The following is a 22,327-nucleotide window of genomic DNA, read 5'->3' on the forward strand; positions in this document are numbered from 1 at the left end:
TGACAAAAGATAATAAGTTATGATAAATCATGAAATACATTTTTACAGTGAAAATGATGTATTTTAGTCCAATAAGAGGAGCTGTTTTGTAGTAAGGAGAGTGCATAGATTAAAAATGATTAACAATGTTCAATTATGGAGTTGAGCAATAGGCTATAGTTTCTGAGAAGATTATTATGCAATACCACTAAAACACAATTGGGTAAACACTCATTTCACAATTTAAGTTTCCTGTTCGTTACAATGCAAAACAACTGTGTTGGTGTTAAAGTCAACTTAAAGGCTGAAATGACCCCATTTCAATTCTTGCTTCTGGTTTTACTGTGCATGATTTGTCACTAGGCTGTTTTTACATGGACCCTAATAATCAGATTGTAATCACACTATAGCACCGTCGGAATAAAAAAGTCACATGCAACCATGTCAATCGGAATGAATTGGCCAAATCCGATTAAAATTTCATTCGGATTGAAGGGGTGTTTTAAACCTGTTCTAATCCGATCGAGAGGACATGTAAACACTTGATAGTATGATGTGTGGAACGAGCTGTTGCTGTTGAATAAAGTGTCAGAAATGACTATCGTGTCATTTCAAAAGTCTCCTTCCACTCGTCTTCTGTGAAGTGCAGCAGGACAACGTCCCACCAGTCCTCGTTTCGGACTCTCATCCTCAGGCGCCTTGTTTTGGACGCAGGAAGGGGCGTTTTTACTGCTTGATAAATATAAGCAGCACGGCACAATGGTTCAAATGCTCGTCCTCTCCAAATTAGGACCCGAAATGGATAAATATATTGCTCTTTATAACAAAGAAAAAAAGCAATGTAGGAGAAAAATTAGCATGCGCAAACAGTGGGAAACTGTATTCGTGCATGTCAAAAAATCAATTATTATTTGAAGCTTCCCAAATAGCATCCCAGACAGCAACATAGTATCGGCCCAGATCCGGCCCACATCTGGTACGCAGTGAATCCACATGTACCAGATGTGGGCCGGATCTGGGCTGACACTATGTTGCTGTCTGGGATGCTATTTGTGAAGCTTCAAATAATAATTTATTTTTTGACATGCACGAACAGTGTTGGCCCACATCTGGTACGCATTGAATGTACCAGATGTGGGCCGACACTATGTTGTTGTCTGAGATACATATCCGGACATCATCTGGGCCAAATATGGCACATACGACACAGTTCTGGCAGCAGAAAAGGACACACGGGCCGAATCTGGGCCACGAACATCAAGCCGGTTTTAGCGTGAATTGTGGCTTGCTGTGTGTGGCCAAGATACGGCCCATATGACCTTTTCCGCTGCCAGAACTGTGCCATAGTTGGCCCAGACGAGGCCCGGATATGTATCTCATTGCCAGCCACACTTGCTGAGTTATCGCCGTCATTCTATGTGGGATGTGGGCCAGAAGAATGAGGAAGATGTGGGCCACAACTGGGCCAGTGTCATTTGTTATCTGGGATGTGACCAGTTCAGACTGTCAGTCCAAATCCGATTTTTGTGAATATCCGATTGAAATCCAGTCAGATTTAGCTGGTGTGAACAGCAACAAAAAAAATCACATGAAATACAAATCCGTTTTGAGCTACATCGTTATGTGGTTTGAAATCCTATTCAAATCGCATTTCTGGAAATACGTTTCAGTCTGATCAGATTTCGCATGGTTGATGTGACTTGCTCACGCCGCGTAAAATATAAACGTCAGATGTTGTTATAGGAAACATGCTGAAAGTCGCTGCAGAAACAAAGTTGTGTTGTTGCAAAGTGCCGAACGAGAAGAAAATTACAATATAAGGGAGACTAGAGTTGTCAAAAAATCTAAATTTTAAAATTGTGATGCTTTGAGCGCTGTTGAGCGGATTCGTAAACACCTCTGATTGGCCACTGTGTTCACGCGCCATGTCTGTGATTGGCTACAATAATCAACGCACGGGAGCGTTAGAGAGCACACGGAAGTGAGCACTTAACCTCGTAAAAAATATATATTTCCTTTCCCTTTAATCCTCCCTTATCGGGCTTATGCTACTCTGAACAATGCCTGAACTTCGGATTTTGTGCACTTCTTGCGTTGTTTTTGCCTCTTCACGATGACTGGCTTAATTTAGTCCTAATTTGTAAGTCGCTTTGGACAAAAACGTCTGCTAAATGACTAAATGTAAAATGCAAACCCCCTCCATGTTTTGGTTGCTATTTTTTTTTTGGCATTTACCTACCAATCCAATGTCATTGCCATAGAAACCAATGCAGATATTTTGGAAAACGGGCATGGACACTCATCGCATTTGCAACACACAATGTGGACCATCAATCATTTTACATCGGATTCTAATCGGTTACACAAATAATTGGATTTGGACTGACAGTAGTGTGAACAAAGGGATATAAATGCGCACATCAACCCAAACACTGCGTCCGGATTCATCAATCAGAATGAATTCATTTGAATTCAATTCAAAAGGTGTCCATGTAAACGTAGCAGTTATTCTCAATTATTTGGTCCCGCTAAGATCTCTTCAAAAACCTGTTATCTAGAGACACATTTCACAATCTTGATGAATAAAACAGACTCCTACCTTACATTTTCGCCTCGTTCCGCTCGGAAATGTATAATTTGATGGAAGTAAAGTCATTTCATGTTGACTTTAACATGTTGGAGCTCATTAAACCAAACCAGGATGTGTGTAATCTAAGGGTTGCAGGCCTAACAGCTGTCTCTGACCCTGATGCCTTTAGGTGATGCTGCTGGGAGACTCGGCAGTGGGGAAGACCTGCGTTCTGGTGCGCTTTAAAGATGGTGCCTTTCTGGGAGGCAACTTCATTGCAACAGTGGGGATAGACTTTAGGGTGAGCTAGCAGTGGAAGGAGCTGGTTTGCTTCTCTTTTTCCAACTTTTTCATATTGTTTAAAGGGCTCATATACATTTTTTGATACCTTAAATAATAATTGTGTTTGATGTATTTGTAAGTGTCGGAGCTCAACGCTTTTCTCTAGTCTAAAAAGAATATTTATTGAAACAAAGCTAAAAAAACCCCGACATATCCTGATCTGATGTTCACAACGATTGACCACATTTTCAGGTAGGCTAAAGGACACCTAGCTTATTTGGTGTTCAGCAAGTGATGAGGAAGGAGGATGCTGTTACACCAAACGGTTGAAACCTATTCACACCCAGAATGAAAACTATATAAGCGTCCACGCCAATGTGCAATATCGTTCTGTGTTATTCTAGGCATGCACTGCAGTTTTGTCGTCTGTCGCTTTAAGTGCGCGAGCTCTTCAAAGCGGGATGGATTCTGATTGGCTGACAATGTTTTTATCGTTCATCCGCTGGAAAACAATAGTTCTGAAAGTGATTTCCTCGATGTGGTTCCTGTGGTGTTTTCATCGTTATTGTTGTGGTGTGGAAGTTATGAAAACGCTATTTCTGAACGTTCAAAAAGACCAGTTATTTTAATGTTTTTTTTTTTATGGTTTTCTTGGTTGTGCAACATTGAAGAGCATATAAGGGATTAAGGGAACATTTCATTTGATCAATTTGCAAATATAATAGGAACATTACTTTTGAATTTTCTCTAAATGTTCTGAAACGAGTAGTAACGTTTAAAAAAAAATTAGATGAACGTCGAAAATGAAATATATCAGACTGAAAGCAAACCTTAAAAACTACGGTAACTTAGTTATAGATTTTTGTTCATTGTTATGAAGATTCACAAAAATACTATTTTCAATTTTTACATGAAATATGTATTTTCCAAATCACATTATACTCTAAAACTGCCCGAAGATCAAAGCCATAAGTCTAAACGAGTTGTGTTCCAAATTTGAGCTTGATATCTAAAAAAAAAAAAGAGCTTTCAGTCAGATTTTATTTGGGCTCAGTACTAAACATTTCCACTTTTCAGTCAAGAATGACCGAATAGCACCAGAGGGTTAAATAGATACTTCACCCAAAATTTAAAATTCTGTCATTTATTCACTGTTATGTCATTCCAAACCTGTGTAATCTTCTTATAATCTTCTAATCTTCAGGGTCCGTGAGAGGGAGGAAAATATTCCTCAAAATCTCAGAGGCAAATATTATTAAAATGTAATGCTATTAAATTATCCATTTGACACTTAGTGTCAGCATCTAATCAAAAAGCTGTTCAGACACTCCATCATACAGAGGCCGTGTGTGTGTGTGTGTGTGTGTCTGTGTGTGTTCACTGTCCATTGGTGTTTAACTGTGCAAATCTCTGTGGTCTTCTGAAGTGTAATTGGTCCAGCAGCCTCTCAAATCTGTGAAGTCTCTGTACCACTCCAGACGTCTTGGAGTGTTCGGATATAACAGGCCAATCTGATGCTCGTCCACGTTTCAGTCTTGCTAAATGATTAACCAGTCGCCCTGTGACATTTTGGGCCTTGAGCTGCACCTGCCAACCCTCGTTGGGGAGGAAACCAGCTGTTTTTTGGTTTAAACTTACCTGAGTGTGTTTTCAAAATTGGCATGAAATGAAATATATTCAATTCATTCCAAATCTAATCATATGTTCATAGATGATTTTTTTTAGCTTTTAGTATGAATATGTTAGCCTTGAGCTTATGAATAAGCTGGTGTGTTCCAAAACAATGACAAAATTCGCATTTAGGAGATACAACCATTCAAAACTTAGTCTCTCACTTCTGCTAAAATGGATCACAACTTCTCATCACATCTTCTGTCCAATCAAATGCTCTCTAGAATCTAAAGCTCCGCCCCTCAAAGCAACCGTTGACACGTCACAAAGCAATATGGGTTGGAGATGTGTGTTCGGTTGCTCAAACGTTAGAGTTTTATTCCGTTTTCCAACTGTAAGTTGGTTAAGAATGAATTTATTCACACCTCTTCTATTGAATCCAACGTATCATCAGTGTTCGGATTCACTTCCATAGTGCTGTCAAGTACAACTGAAGTCTGTGAGGTAAACTAAACACTATTGGCTATTTGAAAAGGGGGAGGAGCCATTTAATATGTCTTCCTATTTCAGTGGAAATTACATCAACGCATTATACAAAGCTGCTCGTTCCAAGGCACTTCAGTGGGACTTTAGCCATTGCCTAAAAGCTTGCATTAATTTTTGAGAGCAATGCCACATTTAAAAGAAAATCTAATCACAATCGATGCATAGAACCAAGTTACACTCAGATGTACGTCACGTTGCTATGCTTCTCTTCGACCCCATGAAATCGGTTTAGACTATTTCACTTTTAATGGGATACGTATTAGCTGGAAGCTGGACTGAGACATTTTAAAGAGCCCATCCCATTAAAAAATAAAAAATAGCCAATTTGTTTACATCACTGCCAGCTATTGTTATTGTTATTACAGTGCTTGTTATTGTTAGGGACATTCTCATTGTAGAGAGCATATGACTGGACAAAAAATATAAGTGCAAGATGAGTCATTTATATATTTTGTTTATTTTCTCAAAGAGAAAGAGTTTGGGTGGCTTTCTGTCTTTTTGAGTCATCGTGGTAAACACACCAACAGTTGTTATAGCAGAGGTTGTTCTGTCAGTTGGCGTCAATGGCACGTGTTTTATTGGAGGAAAATAAAGTTTGTCATGCTCCACAAATAGATATTTGCCCTCAAGCCAAGACAGTCAGTTTGGTTTCACAGTATGTGTTTTTGCCGGGAACTGAAGGCTGGCTAAAGACCTTGAAATGGTCAAGGTTTTGCATGTGGCGTGGAACAGATTCTAACGTCAGAATCGAGGAGAAAGTGCCATGCTTTGAGACAGAAGGTGTCTTTAGGAAGTTCAAAAAGCCTTTTAAAGCCTCATGCTTTTATTGCCTGCCAACAACGCCTAAAATTAGTCGGAAATGAAGCATTTTATCTGCCGTGGCTCAGGGAAACAGTGAAGCGTTTCAGTGCTGGTATTTTTTTTTTGAATGGCACAGCGGCAGCACTATAGCCTGTGTCTATTTTGGGCTCTTCCTTGTAGCACTTGCTCAGCATGAGGATGTGTGGGAGCCAGAGCGGAGCAAGTCTGATGCCAGAGAAATGGAAAGCCATTACAACAAATTGATGGCTATGGTTGATTTATGCTGGATGGACAGAGGCCGTGAAAGATGAATGTTTGTCATAAATCGATATCCTTTCCAGTGTCAAAATGCCCTTGAAACTGATACAGTTTATTTGTCCATTTCTCAAATAATAGGATAGATCAAGCAGGTTCCCAGAGTTACTGTCTAATGAAAATCCCATCATCATATATCACCATCACTATATGAATGGAAACGGTAAAGAATTGAATTATTCTGGCTTTGATCCCGGTCTCTTAACATTGATTATTTTTGTACTTTCGAAGAAGTGCCCGTCGATATTTGTTCCTGACTGACACTGATTTAAAGGGATAGTTCACAGAAAAATGAAGATTCTGTCATTGTCTCTTTCATGTAGAGGAAAACCCCTCTGTAAAAGAAGCACAATTATCCAAATGACTCTTACGAAGACATATAATAGATTTGTGTGTTATTCACTGAAAATATTGGTCAGCATTCTGTTTTATTTTCCGTTACACTCGCTGCAAGTGGAGTGATGCAAACAGTGAAGCGATTACCGTGATGACACACTGGTAGGTTGGAAAAGGCTCTCAGCCAATCAGATTCGAGAACCAGAACGAACTGTTGTAGAAGACTTTTTAACACTATTTGAGCATAAGTTTATGAGACGGATGGCTGTTGTCAGATTTCATTGCTGATTTTCATATATGAAATCGTAAGCTTGGCGAACAGCTTTGAAGAATTTTGTTTCCTAATTCAAAGAGATGGGAGCTGTGCTTGAATGACTGAAATAGCTGATTAAAGATGACCGCTGAGTGAAATTACTTGCCTTGAAGGAACTTTACTTCTGCCTTTTTAATGAATGAAGACTATACACACGCACACACACACACACACACACACACACACTCGTACATCTATCTTTATGAGGACATTCATTGACGCAGTGCAATCTCTAGCCGCTTACCCTAACCTTACCCATCACAACTAAGTCCCTAACCCAAACCCTGACCCTAAACCTACCCTTAACCTCATTATAACCGTATCCCTAAAACCAAGTCTTGACCCTCAAACTGGCCTTTAAAGGGGTCTCAGAGGGAGGACCGGCCAAAATGTCCTCACTTTACTCTCTTTGTCCTCACTCCAATAGTCTAAAACTCAAAGTGGTCCTCACAAAGATAGTTGTACAAGTGCACACACACACACACACACTCTTGCACATCTATCTTTATGAGGACATTCATTGACGCAGTGCAATCTCTAGCCGCTTACCCTAACCTTACCCATCACAACTAAGTCCCTAACCCAAACCCTGACCCTAAACCTACCCTTAACCTCATTATAACCGTATCCCTAAAACCAAGTCTTGACCCTCAAACTGGCCTTTAAAGGGGTCTCAGAGGGAGGACCGGCCAAAATGTCCTCACTTTACTCTCTTTGTCCTCACTCCAATAGTCTAAAACTCAAAGTGGTCCTCACAAAGATAGTTGTACAAGTGCACACACACACACACACACTCTTGCACATCTATCTTTATGAGGACATTCATTGACGCAGTGCAATCTCTAGCCGCTTACCCTAACCTTACCCATCACAACTAAGTCCTTAACCCGAACCCTTACCCTAAACCTACCCTTAATCTCATTATAACCTTATCCCTAAAACCAAGTCTTGACCCTCAAACTGGCCTTTAAAGGGGTCTCAGAGGGAGGACCGGCCAAAATGTCCTCACTTTACTCTCTTTGTCCTCACTCCAGTAGTCTAAAACTCAAAGTGGTCCTCACAAAGATAGTTGGACAAGTACACACACACACACATATACATATAAATATATATGCGTTTGTGTGTGTAGTCTTCATTTATTCATTCTTATGATGTTCCAAACCCGTATGACATTATTTGTGTGTATATACATACATATACATATTGTTGACTACTGTATATTGATTGAATGCATATAATCAAGAAGCGCTAACAGAACATTATGAATGGAACGTTCCTTTTTTTAAAACGTTGAAACGGTTCTGAAAAAGAAGCATCTCTTAATTCCATGAGCCTAATCATCACTACCGGTTTTGTCACTGGATTTTCAATTTATCTTGTTCTGCAGCTTGTGATGGTTTTGCCCTTAGAGAGAGAATGAGACATCTGAGCTCTTCTGAACGCAGCTCTGTCAAGAAAAAGAATTGTGTTTTCATTCCCGTCAGATATGCATGAGCGATTGAAGGAACAATAGAGACATACCTGCGCTCTTATTGAACCGGTTCATGTTCTTCTCAAATGGCTTTGTGCTGTGCTCTGATTTCATTTCTTATGCAGAACTTCTTTGAAGGTGCTTTAAGCAGCCGAAACGTGCGTTTGTGATAGTCAACTGCGGAAACAGTTTTGTCGTCGTTTACTCCCCTGTTGCTCCAAACCTGCCTTTGCATTCCTTCTGTGAATCACAAAAGGAGAAATTTAGCAGAAAGTGAAAATCATCTTTTCCACTTTAGTAACTATAGTTTTGAATTTGACATGCCTCTGTGCCAGCTTTGTAGTTTAATTGATAAATGTGTATTTATATTAATGCAATAAATATAAAATTGGTTCAGTGCCATCACTGTTATAAAGAATACTTTCTTTAACGTTCATTTAATCCTGACATAATATTCGACTGCCGTAATAAAATTATGTATCGGGAATAGGTAACGACGTCGATAGCTACTGATCATTTCAAGGTAATGTCATCGCTAAATTTGACTCATTTGGACAGTCCCGCTAAAAGTGTTTAAAAAAAGGGGAATTTAAAACTTCATGTCAGGAAAAAAAATTGTGTAATAACCAGTGTTGGAGAAAGTTACTTTTAAAAGTGATGCATTACTTAGTTACTTTTGTGTCATGCTTAGTTGGGTTGTTACTTTTGCATTACTTTCTCTCCCTTGAGCTGGGCTTGCTTGTTTATTAATAAGAAAAGAAAAAAAATTTGATATTCCTGTCAAATATAAAGGCCATTTCACACCAAAAGTGAAATGAATGCGCCTCAGGCTGAAGGAAATGCAAATTCACGCCTGTGCAGTAGTTTCTTTTTTTTTTTTATCATTTGAAAAAGTAGCTCAGATATATTGTTGTGAATTTAAAAGTAATTTGTTACTTTACTAGTTACTTGAAAAAGTAATCTGATTACATGTCTTGCATTACTTGCACTGTATTGTATTACCCCCAACACTGGTAATAACGACTGCAGTCTTGTTTTATTCCTGATCCTGTTTTGATGTAAAGTAAATGAAGCCAAGGAGCTGATTCTTACAACTTACAACAAGAAGACAAATGAAGTTACTTTTTGGAGTTTGGAATAAGGGTTCAGTTTGAGTAGATGTTTTTATACCATCATCAGTGTCCTCATCAGAGCTCGTTTCCCAGTACATTCAGTATTTGGCTCATATTCATTTCCTCATTCCCAAAAATATAATTTTCAACATCTTCAAAATCATTATTTTGAGCCATTTCAAGTTTTGCTGATGATGCTTCCTATTCTTTTGTTTTCTGCCTGCAGTGACTATGAGTGAAACGTCACTTCATCATTGTGTATCAGACATCGCCACCTTGAGGAATAAATGTAAATTGCGCTTATTCAGTCATCAAAGATTCCAATTTTATTTAATTTTTCTTGTTATATTGTTTATAATGATTGACTGATTGAGGAATACTAAGAAGGTTGAGGTCTAACTTTAAAAAATGAATGAGGAGAAGGGTAGTGAATGACGTCCCGGGTGGATAAAGTTTGTTTTTCATTTAAAATGTATATTTTATTTTATTTCAGCTTTATTTCAATTACCAATTATTATTTTTTTTATATAGTTTTAGTTTTTGTTAACAATAACAACACTTCACTCGAGGTTATCATATGAACTGCCAAGACACAAGTCATGTGTACCTCTTTTTACAGTGCTTTTTTGTGTACGTTAAAGAGCAGCCTGAACAGTCTTCAAAATTTCTCCTTTTCTATTCCATAGAAGAAGTCATGCGTGTTTGAAACAACATGAATGTGAATAAATGATGACAGAATATGACCTATTCTTTAAACATTTCTGACCCTCAAGAAAGCGACTAAATCAACAAAGCAGTAGCGTCTCTAGTTAACAGATGAGGAGCACACGGCATTTCATTGGTGTTCAGACATTATCAGTTTGGTCTGAGGGTTACAACTGTTTGATAATGGAAATTAAAGGATGATGTACGGTAACATTAAGTCAGACATGTTGTGTAATTTCTATCCAACTGGTGGCACCTACAAATCCACATGCTTTCAGTCGCGTCTGCCAAGAAAAGAGAAAGTAGCGAACAAATGAGACTCTTCAGCTTTAAACACCTACGCTTTTTGATCCGTCAGCATTAACTGCACTGAATGATTAGTCGGGCCTAAATGGTTTCCTGTAGATGTATGTGAATGTCTGCGGATGATAATTATTCATCTCTGGAAATCTCACTTCCATTTGTGTGACTGACGTCTCTGATTGCACTGCCATTTGGCGCATGAAAACATCAGATAAGTCTGGTCCTCTCAGTGCAGAAGGTGCAATTTTTAAAACGTTTTGCTCACAAAGGAAGTAACGGCTGACGTCAACAGGAAATTAAGCAGGGAGCTGGTCTGTTATTTCATCTTCGCTATATAATTAAGTCTGTGTGGAGAGACTGGCCACACAAAAGCAAAACAGCACAGTTAGAGATCTTACTTTAGTATAGCTAAATTGTTTTGTGTGTGTGTGTTGTGTGTGTGATTTTCCTTGAATAACAAAGTATTCACTGTTCATTGTGTTGTGGTTTTAATGGGTGTTTCTTCTTCCTGTTGCCTGTAGAATAAGGTGGTGACTGTGGATAACATGAAGGTCAAACTCCAGGTAAGCTAACACAAGTTCATCGTCTATTTACATATTTATACCTCTAGTTAGTGGTGTTTGCTGAGACGAGCATCAGTATGTGAGTACTGTATTGAACTCAAATCATGTGACTTGAACAGACGTCTGCTGGCAGATAAAAACCGGATTACTAAAATCTCATCGCTGCTCTAGCATCGTGGAGGTGCGTGTTTTGCACAGGCAAGCACCGCTCGCATTCATTTCAGAAAACTGAATTTGGTTGGCCCTCCTGCCGGTTCAAAGATAAGGTTTATAACATCAGGACAAAACCACAAATCAAAATATTCTAAATGCATTTCAGGTTTCCCCTCTCTGCCACATTTGAGATCCCAGTCAGCAACATAGTGTCGGCCCAGATCTTGCACGCATTGAATCCACATGTACCAGATGTGGCCGACACTATGTTGCTGTCTGGGATGCGATTCATGTTGATGTGTGCCTGACGTGTAAATGAAGCCTCACCTGTTAACGCTCCTGTCCTGCAGATTTGGGACACGGCCGGTCAGGAGCGGTTCCGCAGCGTTACTCACGCGTACTACAGAGACGCTCAGGGTAAATATCACATCTCACTGAGAAATCACTGACACGTCGCCGTCTGATACACTTCATTACTGGTGCCGTGTCTTATTAAAGCTGTACGTCACGAGAGGCCGTGCATTACCGTGAGTCACGGCGCTTCTTGTGCCTAAAACCAAGTGAAGTAAACTGATCAAATCACTGTAATGTTCAGCCTCAAGTGACATACTTTCTTTTAAAGCGGTAACAACAATATAATAAAATGTTTAGTATTCAATAAACATATTAATGTTATTTATAAGTGTATTGAATAAATATTGCTTAAAATGAATGTGTATCGCTTTTCAGCACTTGTGATAATTTGCTGTGTGTGTGTGTCATTAAAAATGGATGTTCTTAGGTGCACCACAAAGAGGAGTAAACTGGTAATCAAATATTCAGGCTTGAGTGACTTAATGCTTTTATAAAATAGTGGTTTAACAACAATATAATTTAATGTTCAATACCAATGTTCAGTAAAAAAAAAAAAAAAAAAACATATATTATATGGTTATTTGATTTGATTTGATTTGATTCACTAAATATAGCCAAAGATGCATGTTCATTGCATTTGAGCACTTTTGTGTAAATTGTTCTGTTATTAAAATATGTATTTGCACTAATTGGCGACTTTATTAGGTAGACCTCGCTAGTGCCGGGTCGGACCCCCTTTTGCCTTCAGGATTGCCTTAATTCTTCGTGGCAGAGATTCAACAAGCTGCTGGAAACATTCCTCAGAGGCCGTTTGAGTTTAGGGAACTCATTGTCATGTTCAAGAAACCGGTCTGAGATGATTTGATCTTTGTGACGTGTGTTATCCAGCTGGAAATATCCATCAGAAGATGATACTCTGTGGTCATAAAGGGATGGACACGCTCAGCAACAATACTCAGGTAGTCTGTGGTGTTTAAACGATGATCAATTGGTCCTAAGAGGCCCAAAGTGTGGCAAGAAAGTATCCAACACACCATTACTCCACCAGAAGCCTGAACCACTGATACAAGGCAGGATGGATCCATGCTTTCATGCCAAATTATGACCCGACCAACTGAATGTCGCAGCAGAAATCGAGACTCGTCAGACTAAGCAATGTTTTTCCAGTCTTCGACTGTCCAGTGTTGGTGAGCTCGTGTGAGGAGTGTCACCGGTGTGTCTTCTGCTGCTGTAGCTCTTCTGCTTCAAAGTTCAACATGCTGTGTGTTCAGAGATGCTCCTCTGCAGACCTCCATTGTAACGACTTGTAATTTGAGTTACCGTTGCCTTTCTATCAGCTGAACCAGTCTGGCCATTCTCCTCTGACCTCTGGCATCAACAAGGCATTTCATCCACAGAACTGCCGCTCACTGGATATTTTCTCTTTTTTGGATCAATCTCTGTGAACCCTAGAGATGGATGTGTGTGAAAATAGATCAACAGCCGGTCATTTAAATCACCTTTCTTCCCCACTCAGTTTGACCTTCAGCAGATCGTCGTGACCATGTCTAAATGCGTTGACTTACTGCGATGTGATTGGCTTATTATATATTTGCATTAATGTGCAGTTGTTGAACGGTTGTACCTAATAAAGTGGCCGGTGAGTGTATATTGGCATTATATCAGTCATCATTAGCTCTGCTCTCTAGTTATTGGTGTTTCTTCGATCAATAAAAAGCCCATTGGTCATCCACGGGTCTGAACTATCTGTTACAATCAGTCTTTACGCAGTTTCTCAGTTGAGCGTGTTAAGACTGTACTGTGGCACTGAACGTTTTCCACTGAGACTTGAGTCAGAGTTTAACTACGAATAAAGCTCAGCTCTGAATCATCCGGCATGACTTGAACATACTGTCCTTTCCATTTCAGCTCTTCTGCTGCTGTATGACATCACCAGAAAGGCCTCTTTCGACAACATCAGGGTAAGACGAACAGACGTTTGAGACATTTAAAAATGTGTTCATTTGAGGTTCTTATTTCCCTGCTTTTTGATGGCGTGGGTTGTGAAAAGACATTTCTGCTGCAGATGTGTTTCTTGTCCTTCAAAGCGTGTGTTTGTTGTTGTTGCATGTCTATTGCTATGCAGGCTTGGCTGACTGAAATCTATGAGTACGCACAGAAGGATGTGGTCATCATGTTGCTTGGCAACAAGGTAAGTGGGACTTCCTGAAAGGAGTGAACCGAGATAAGCAGACCCTCTTGAAAGGTACAAATAATGTTTTAATGCATATGCAGACACAGAGCCAAAAATCTGTTTTTCACCTTTTTTTATTTTATGTCCTTTATACTGTACTTTAATTTTAGCGAGTAATTAATTTTTGCCCCAAGCATTTTTACTACACGCTTTTGGTCAGATTTCTTTCATTGTTTGATGTGCGGTTTGGGTGTGTTCTGGTGTAACTGCACTAACTGGTTTTGCGCTGGATTAGATAGTGCCCCCTAATGGACTGATTGAGCCAGAAAGCCTCATTTTATATTATACATTTCTGGTAATGGACTAAATGAAAAGGGACTGGGAATATATAAATGCACACAGCCAAAGTACATTGTTCATAAGACTTAATGTTATACATGTTAACATGAGCACATAAGTGCCATATCTTATGCTGTAATTTTGAATAATTGGAAACGCTGATGTTTTTAAATTAATGACCGTACAAAAGATTGCTAGTCTGATAAGGTCAAACACTGCATTGATATTAACATTAACAGAGGTTAAAAAGTGCTGTAAAAAACATATTGCTCATTGTTTGTTCAAGTTAATGCATTTATATTAAGAAATGCGATCTTATTGTTACCATATTAAAACTTATTATAAGTTAATGAATCAAGACAAATACAGTGTTTGAAAGATAGATTTATGATGTACTCATACATTATTTAAATATTAATTTTGAACAAAAAAAGTTACATAAGTGATTCCATCCATATTTAAGTGATGAAGTATCCGTTTATTGAAAACATAAAGGCACAATATATATAAGAATTTTGGATTAAAATATCCAAAAACCACTAGAACAATGTTATATATTTTTTGACTTGTGTACTTACATTATCTTTCCAACAACGTTTAAATCCAGAGAAATCTTATATTTTAACCAGTGTAATGGCCCATGTGATTGTGTCGCCTGTAAATGATGTCATATCCGTGCTACCCTTGATTTCCGGGTTTACTTCTGTAGAAACACCAACAACGCTTTAAAATATTATGTTTAATTAGACAGGTGAGCAACTGTTTGGATACTTTTATCGACAGAAAACTAATTATTGTTATACTGCTCAATACGGCTAGTTGTATTGTTTGAATTTCTTGTCTAAAGGTGGTATAATGCCCTTTTCACAAGATGTAAATAAGTCTCTGATGTCCCAAGAGTGTGTATGTGAAGTTTTAGCTCAAAATACCCCACAGATATTTTTTATAGCATGTTAAAATTGTCACTTTTTGAGCGTGAGTGAAAACGCACCGTTTTTGTGTCTGTCCCTTTAAATGCAAATGAGCTGCTGCTCCCAGTGCAGGGGGTGGAGCTTCAACAGCTCGTGTCCTTTTACCTCACACAGACATGCACTGAACATTTCAGAATCTTTTAGCCTTTATGTTCGGAGTCAGACAAAGATGGAGAGACTCAAGAAGAATTGACAAGTAGAATGCAACAGGACATTTCTGGTTAGTTGATGAATTTATGTAGCTGATGTGTAGTTATCTTCTAGTCATTGATTAGCATTCTGTCATGATAATCTATAAATGTGTTCAGGGGGCGGTGTTTATGTAAATTTTAGGGTTGGTGATGTCACTAACCCGGGAGGAATGTCGTGTAGTCCCTACCAGCCGTTTTTTTGTAGTCCTTAAAGTCCCTGTAAAGGCAATTCTAAAAAAAAATTCTAAACATATTATAAATGTTAGAAATGTATTGCTAAATCATATTACAAAGACTGTGCACTGTGAAGTACTGAATTGTGGAGTTAGACCGCTAAACAGTTTTTCACCGTTGCTGTGTTCCGGATTTTTTGGGCGGGGCTAAAACGGGGGCTCGATGACGCACTGGAGCCCCTGAGCTCCTGGACACGCCCCTACTTGATGACGCACTGGAGCCCCATTCACATCAGTTTGCAACTCAATCGCGAGTTACTGTCAGTACTATTATTTACTACGTCCTACAGTTTGCTAGCTAGCTATGCCTTCGTCACGGAAATGCGTATTACCTGGATGCGATCACGTACAAAACAGATCGGTGTCCTTATTTAAATGTACGAAAAACTATCATATCAACAAGAGGTGGATTCATTTTTTTGAAGAGCTACCTTGATGGAGAGCTGAGGATCACCGCCAAAACCCGCCTCTGTAGTGATCATTTTACATGGGATAGTTTTATAAACTTTCGTCTGAGACAACTGGGATTCATTCACTGATAATCCGCAGTTACTGGTGAATGTGGCCGAACCGACTATCTCCCGCCTCGGCCTTCATCCTCCCGTCGCGCCGACAACTGGTGCCATCGTCGGCAGAGCGTGCCCACCAATGAGTGTAAGTTGCCTTGTGTGCTTATGTTATAATTATAGTAGGTAGTCCAGGCTCGAACATGTATGGCTTTGTAAAACAAATTAAGCTGCTAGGAGCATCCTTTCCGGCTGTAGCGGTGACAGTTGATTGTTGTTGTGAGTCGACGGCAGCGAGCTTTCCCGCGAGTGGGCGTGGTTTCAGCGCAGCCAGCGGACACGCCCCCAGCGTTTGAGAGCAGAGACTACTGCTCATTTTTTCAAGATTTTGATCGCTTATTTTATGTACTTGCCGGCTTTTTTTATCATTCAAATTTGGCTGGGTGGCTAATAACACATTTTTCTGTGGTGTGACAAACTCAGAACACATACTTAATTTTGACTTTACAGGGACTTTAAAATGCGATTTCTGTAAAAGCAAATATCTCCCTTTGCTTTGAAATTTGAGCATTGTAACTTTGCAGACGTTGCTTTTGCTCAAACAGCAACATTACACACTAACTAAAGTCAGAAAAGTGAAATCATAATCAACCACCCCTTTAATAAAATGTATTCGCTCATTCATGAACATGATTTCTGATTTGAGTCCCATCGGATTGCTTTCCATCGGCTGTGGAGGTGAAGACGACACTCACATGATTCCACACTCATTCACGGAGTCATCAAGCTACGCCCTTGTTTTGAATAAGTGACCTCTAGTGGCGAAACTTACACACTGTGCTTTTAAGGCACAAACACTACACACACACACACAAAAAAAGATTTGACGTTGTAAATAAAACAGATTACTGATTAATTTTATGTTTAATTCAGTGTGTTACATACCAACTTTGTGAATGTTGAAAGAGAGAAAACTGGCCATCATAAACGAAACAACTGAGGATGACATACTACAGACTTGTATGCCGCTCCGAAAACAAACTCGCGCAGAAGCATACGCCACGTTTCTAGGAGACATATGACAAATGACGACAATGTGTGTTCCGAAATCGGCTCAAAATATCAAATATGTTTAATATCCTCTAACTGGATGGAATCAAAGTCTGAAGGTAAAGCATCAGAATCTGTGCCCATCCTACACTACGCCATTACCCATCACTATTATCACATATGTCAGGCTTTACAGGGTTAACTTGTTTATGTCAGAATGTTTCTTTAACAAAATCCTACTGGCATATTAAAAACTGGACCTCTATTCACACTCTTGTTGGTTAGTTTGACTTTGTAGGATAACAAGGATATGTATTATCGGTAATAAAATGTCTTTTTGATGTGTGTTTGTGCTCCTCCAGTCAGACATGGCCGCTGAGAGGGTCATCACACACGAAGAAGGGGAGAAGCTGGCGAAGGTATGTGTGGATGTGTTTTAACACACATACACAAATGATCAGAGAACAGTTATTTTTATTTAACTTCAACACTTTCTTTTTCTTTACTAAAGCAATATGGAGTCCCTTTCATGGAGACAAGTGCCAAGACCGGTGTCAATGTGGAACTCGCTTTCCAAGCCATAGCAAGGTCTGAGACTCTTTATTCAGTCAATTTGAACTTTTAAACAAGTGTCACTATTACTATTGATCATATGTACAGTTGTATAAACAAATATTAAAGTTAGCATGAAACTGAAGTTGAGCTGGTCTTTTCCTCTCTATTGTGACGTACAGTCATGTGAAAAACAAAGGACATCCTGTTGAATTCTATGCTTTTACATAACAGAACATGATAAAAATCATCTGCTCTTAAAATTTGGTAAATGCAACCTCAGATGAGCAACAACACATGACATATTACAGTGTCATTGTTTATTTAACAAAAACAAGGAAAAAATGGAGAAGCCATGTGTGAAAAACTAAGTACACCCTATGATTCAACAGCTTGTAGAGACACCTTTAGCAGAAATACGTTTAAGGAATCGTTCTCTGTGTGACAGTATCAGTCTCTCACATTGATGTTGAGGAATTTTGACCCACTTTTCTTTACAACGTTGCTTCAGTTCATTGAGGTTTGTGGGTATCTGTTTATGCACAGCTTTCTTAAAGGGGTCATATAATGGTACATGCACTTTTACAAGTTGATTGTACTGAAATGTGCGTTGGCAGTGCCTGTACACAACCATAATAAAATGATAAAAATCCATCCAGTGGATTTTTTTAAATCTTCTTATATGTTTTCCCCTGTCTCAAATCAAGCCGTTCGACCTTGTGACGTCACACGGTCGGACGCCCCTCCCATGATTGTTGATTGACAGCAGCGTTTCAACACAGACCCGCCCTCACTTGTGAGCGAATCATAGTCCGCCGCTGTAATAAGGAACACAGCAGTCATTTTGATGTTCCTAAATCCGAACCGCTGAAGACGCATTGGCTGAGTTTTGTCTTCGAAGGGAATATTCCCCACGATCAACGTGCTTTCATGTTTGCGCGAATCATTTCACCTGACTGCTTTATAAACAAGAACATTGAAAAAGGTATTAGCTCCTGTCTGAGTATGTGTTGTTTATGTGCCTAATGACTGTCATAGTCTCACAGACTGCTTATTTTTTAAACAGATCAGTAAAATTTTAGTGCTTCAGCCCTGACAGTTGTACCTAACAACACTGCATAGATAATGTTATGCATCACTCACAAGCCTACATTTACCGAAAAAAAGTTTTCATGACCATTAGCTGTAACAACAATCTGTCAATGAACTAACGTATACATCAGTAAACACATAGCGTTCGTATCTCACTACTCTACCCTGCCAGTACACACAAAGATAGATCAAAGTGACATTACGTTAACCAACCATTCAAAAACGTCCTGTTTTCCAACTCCAGTTCAAATTGATACGGTTGCACAGTGTCCTCAGAGACTCCCGCTGCCATTTTTCAAAATATAACGTTACCCTCAACTGTTGTCAAGGTAACACTCCACGTGTGTTGTTGTGGCAAAACGCCCACAGAACGTACTCGGTTACTAACGTAACCTCGGTTCTCTCTAGAGAGAGGAACGAGTACTGCGTAGAATACGCTAGGGGAAAATCCTTTTCCACGAGAATACTGAAGCCAAAAAATTATCCTTTAATTTTGTATTAATGTAAAACGCGTTGCGGCAGCATACAGACATAGGCGAGGCAGCTCGCGCGCCTATTGGCTGGTCTGCTGGCAACTGCTTAAGCCTATCGAGCGAGACCTAGAGTGACGTCAGACCCAATGAGGGCGCTTCGCGCCCTCTGCGTCACGTCCCGCCGAAACGGGCGTGGCTTAGGTCTATAAATACCGCTCGCAGGCATTATATCTCTGGTTTTTCATAGTCGAAGCAACCAGAGCGCGTGCAAGCACGGCAGGATACGCAGTACTCGTTCCTCTCTCTAGAGAGAACCGAGGTTACGTTAGTAACCGAGTACGTTCTCTTACGAGAGATACTCTCGTACTGCGTAGAATACGCTAGGGGAACCTACTGTAAAACGCCGTGCGTGCTGGGATCTGATACCATAGACTCAAGGGCGACAGCCCGGAGTTCGTACAGTACATAATCACCCAGGGGACTCACAGGGAATCCTGGAAGAGAGGGGGGTTTAGCCACTATCTTCCTTATAGCAGCATAGAGCAAGGATTGTAATACTCAATAGCTGCATAACTGACAGCGCCAGTTATGTGATTTTGGCCATACTAGACCGACAGTAGTCTGGCCTGTAGTGCGGGAACCTCTAGGTTGTAAAACCTTATAAATGTAGACGGAGAGGCCCAGCCTGCCGCCATACAAATATCTTGCAAGGCAATCCCACTTGACCATGCCCACGATGAAGCCATGCTTCTCGTGGAGTGCGCTTTGACACCCAGCAGGCACTGCATGCCCTTGGTTGTGTAAGCTAGCGCTATTGCGTCCACTACCCATCTGGATAGGGTCTGTTTCGAAGCGGCTAGTCCCTTAGAACGCCCGCTGAATGAAACGAACAGCTGCTCCGTCTGTCTGAAAACAGACGAGCGAGACACATAAGCTCTTAACGCCCTGACTGGGCAAAGGGAGCTTTCGTCCATATTTCCTTCAGTGACCGGCAGGGCAGACAGGGAAAAGACCTGTGCTCTGAACGGTGTATTGAGGGATTTAGGAACATAACCGTGCTTAGGTTTGAGTATAACTCTAGAGTCATTCGGCCCAAATTCCATGCACGTCGCGCTTACTGAGAGCGCATGTAAGTCCCCTATGCGCTTCACTGAAGCGAGAGCCAGAAGAAACGCCGTCTTGAAAGACAGGTGTTTAAGATCAATCTCCTGCAAGGGCTCAAATGGATGACCTTTCATGGCTTCCAGTACCGTAGAAAGGTCCCATATAGGGACTGTGGGAGGTCTGGGAGGATTCAGTCTCTTAGCTCCACGAAGGAAGCGAATAACTAAATCATTCCTTCCAATAGACTGGTCGAGCGTGGTCGAAGAGAACACTGCTATGGCCGCTACATAGACTTTGAGCGTGGAGGGGGACCTGCCCTTATCCAACAGCTCCTGTAGGAAGGAGAGAACCTCCGTCACACCGCAATGCAGGGGTGATACACCACGAGCTGTGCACCAGCTAGAGAACACTGACCATTTTGAGGCATAGAGACGTCGCGTAGACGGAGCTCTGGCCTGTGTGATAGTGTTTAGCACTCCCTGTGGGAGGTCAGCGGGTACCAGTTGATGGCCCACACATGGAGGGACCACAGCTCTGGGTGAGGATGCCAAATCGAGCCGTTGGCTTGAGAGAGGAGATCCCTCCTCAGAGGCACTGGCCATGGGGCGGTGCTTGCTAACTGCATCACGATTGGGAACCAAGGTTGGCTCATCCAAAGTGGGGCTACAAGCAGCACTGAGCATCCTTCTTCCCTGACCCGTTCTACCACCTGAGTCAGGAGGGAGACGGGGGGAAAAGCGTAGAGAGGACGGCGAGGCCACTCGTGGGTCAGCGCGTCCTTGCTCTTCGAGAAAAATGGACAGTGAGCGTTTTCTTGAGACGCGAACAGGTCTACTTCCGCTCTGCCGAATTTCTTCCACAGCAGCTGGACTGTCTGTGGGTGCAAAGACCATTCTCCTGTCGGAACTTGGTTCCTGGACAGTCTGTCTGGTCCTATGTTTAGGAGGCCTGGCACGTGCGCCGCTCTCAGCGAGAGCAGGTTGCTGCGGGCCCATATCAGGAGGCGCCTGGTTAGCCTGTACAGAGTCAGGGACCTGAGGCCGCCCTGGCGATTTATGTAGGACACCACTGAGACGTTGTCTGAACGTATTAGCACGTGGTGTCCCTGTATGAGGGGACAAAAGCGCGTGAGCGCTTTGCTCACTGCCAGCATTTCGAGGCAGTTGATATGTAAGGGCTTCTCCCGCTTTGACCATAGGCCAAAAAGCGGTCTGCCCTCGAGCAGCGCTCCCCATCCCGAGGTGGATGCGTCCGTGGACACCACCATTACTCTCGAGGAAGTCCCCAGGCTTACACCTGATTGGTACCAGTCTTGCCTCCCAAGGTTTCAAAGCTGCAATGCATGCTTGATTGACCTTGACGCGAAGCTGACCGGAGGCCCAACTGGAGAACTGAAGATGCTGAGGCCATCAGACCGAGCATCCTTTGAAAAGCTTTGAGAGGGACTATTGCGCCGCAGCGGAACGAGCCGGCTGCGCGCCGAATGTCCAGTATGCGCTGAGATGACAGGCGTGCTGTCATTAGCAGCGAGTTCAGCTCTATTCCCAGAAAAGATATAATCTGTCTGGGGAAAAGCGAGCTCTTTTCCCAGTTCACTGCGAGACCGAGATTCTCGAGGTGATCGAGTAAAATGGTCCTGTGCTCTACGAGCTCTGAGTGAGATTGGGCTAGAATCAGCCAGTCGTCCAGATAGTTCAGCACTCGTATGCCCCGTAATCTGAGGGGTGCGAGCGCTGCATCCATGCACTTCGTAAATGTACGGGGTGCCGGGGACAAGCCGAAAGGCAGGACTGTGTACTGATATGCCTGGCCCTCGAAGGCAAATCTCAAAAGTCGCCTGTGACGTGACGCTATTTGTATTTGAAAATACGCGTCCTTTAGATCTATTGACACAAACCAGTCCCCCTGGCGGACATGCGCGAGGATTTGTCTGGTTGTGAGCATCCTGAACTGGCGCTTCATAAGCGCTCTGTTCAACTGCCGCAGATCTAGTATGGGTCTGAGACCCCCGTCTTTTTTGGGCACCAGGAAGTATCTGCTGTAAAGCCCCCCCTCGCTCTGAGCTTGAGATAGGGGTTCTATAGCCCCTTTGCTCAACAGTTTCAAAATTTCGGCTCGAAGTAGATGGGCTTCTTTCGATTCTACCGAGGTCTCGACGCGCGCCATGAAGCGGCGAGGGCGTCGGCGAAACTGCAGCGAATAGCCTCCTTTTATGATGTTCAGCACCCAT

At 41.3% G+C, this 22,327-nt stretch overlaps 2 protein-coding genes across 2 annotated transcripts in view; both read left to right on the top strand.

The window, feature by feature from the left end:
• LOC308702727 (tripartite motif-containing protein 16-like) overlaps positions 1-22,327 on the top strand; it is a 662,678-nt gene that overhangs the window by 125,897 nt on the left and 514,454 nt on the right. The window lies entirely within an intron of this gene.
• Positions 1-22,327, top strand: part of LOC308681867 (ras-related protein Rab-37) — a 29,211-nt gene that overhangs the window by 1,367 nt on the left and 5,517 nt on the right. The window contains exons 2-8 of the mRNA XM_081351123.1: positions 2,739-2,849; positions 10,865-10,906; positions 11,410-11,476; positions 13,322-13,374; positions 13,539-13,604; positions 17,239-17,295; positions 17,388-17,464. Of these exons, the coding sequence (XP_081207249.1) occupies positions 2,739-2,849; positions 10,865-10,906; positions 11,410-11,476; positions 13,322-13,374; positions 13,539-13,604; positions 17,239-17,295; positions 17,388-17,464 (473 nt within the window). The remainder of the gene's footprint in view (positions 1-2,738; positions 2,850-10,864; positions 10,907-11,409; positions 11,477-13,321; positions 13,375-13,538; positions 13,605-17,238; positions 17,296-17,387; positions 17,465-22,327) is intronic.

This window comes from Scardinius erythrophthalmus (genome assembly GCF_964197995.2).
Source record: "Scardinius erythrophthalmus genome assembly, chromosome: 1".
Classification (NCBI taxonomy): Eukaryota; Metazoa; Chordata; class Actinopteri; order Cypriniformes; family Leuciscidae; genus Scardinius; species Scardinius erythrophthalmus.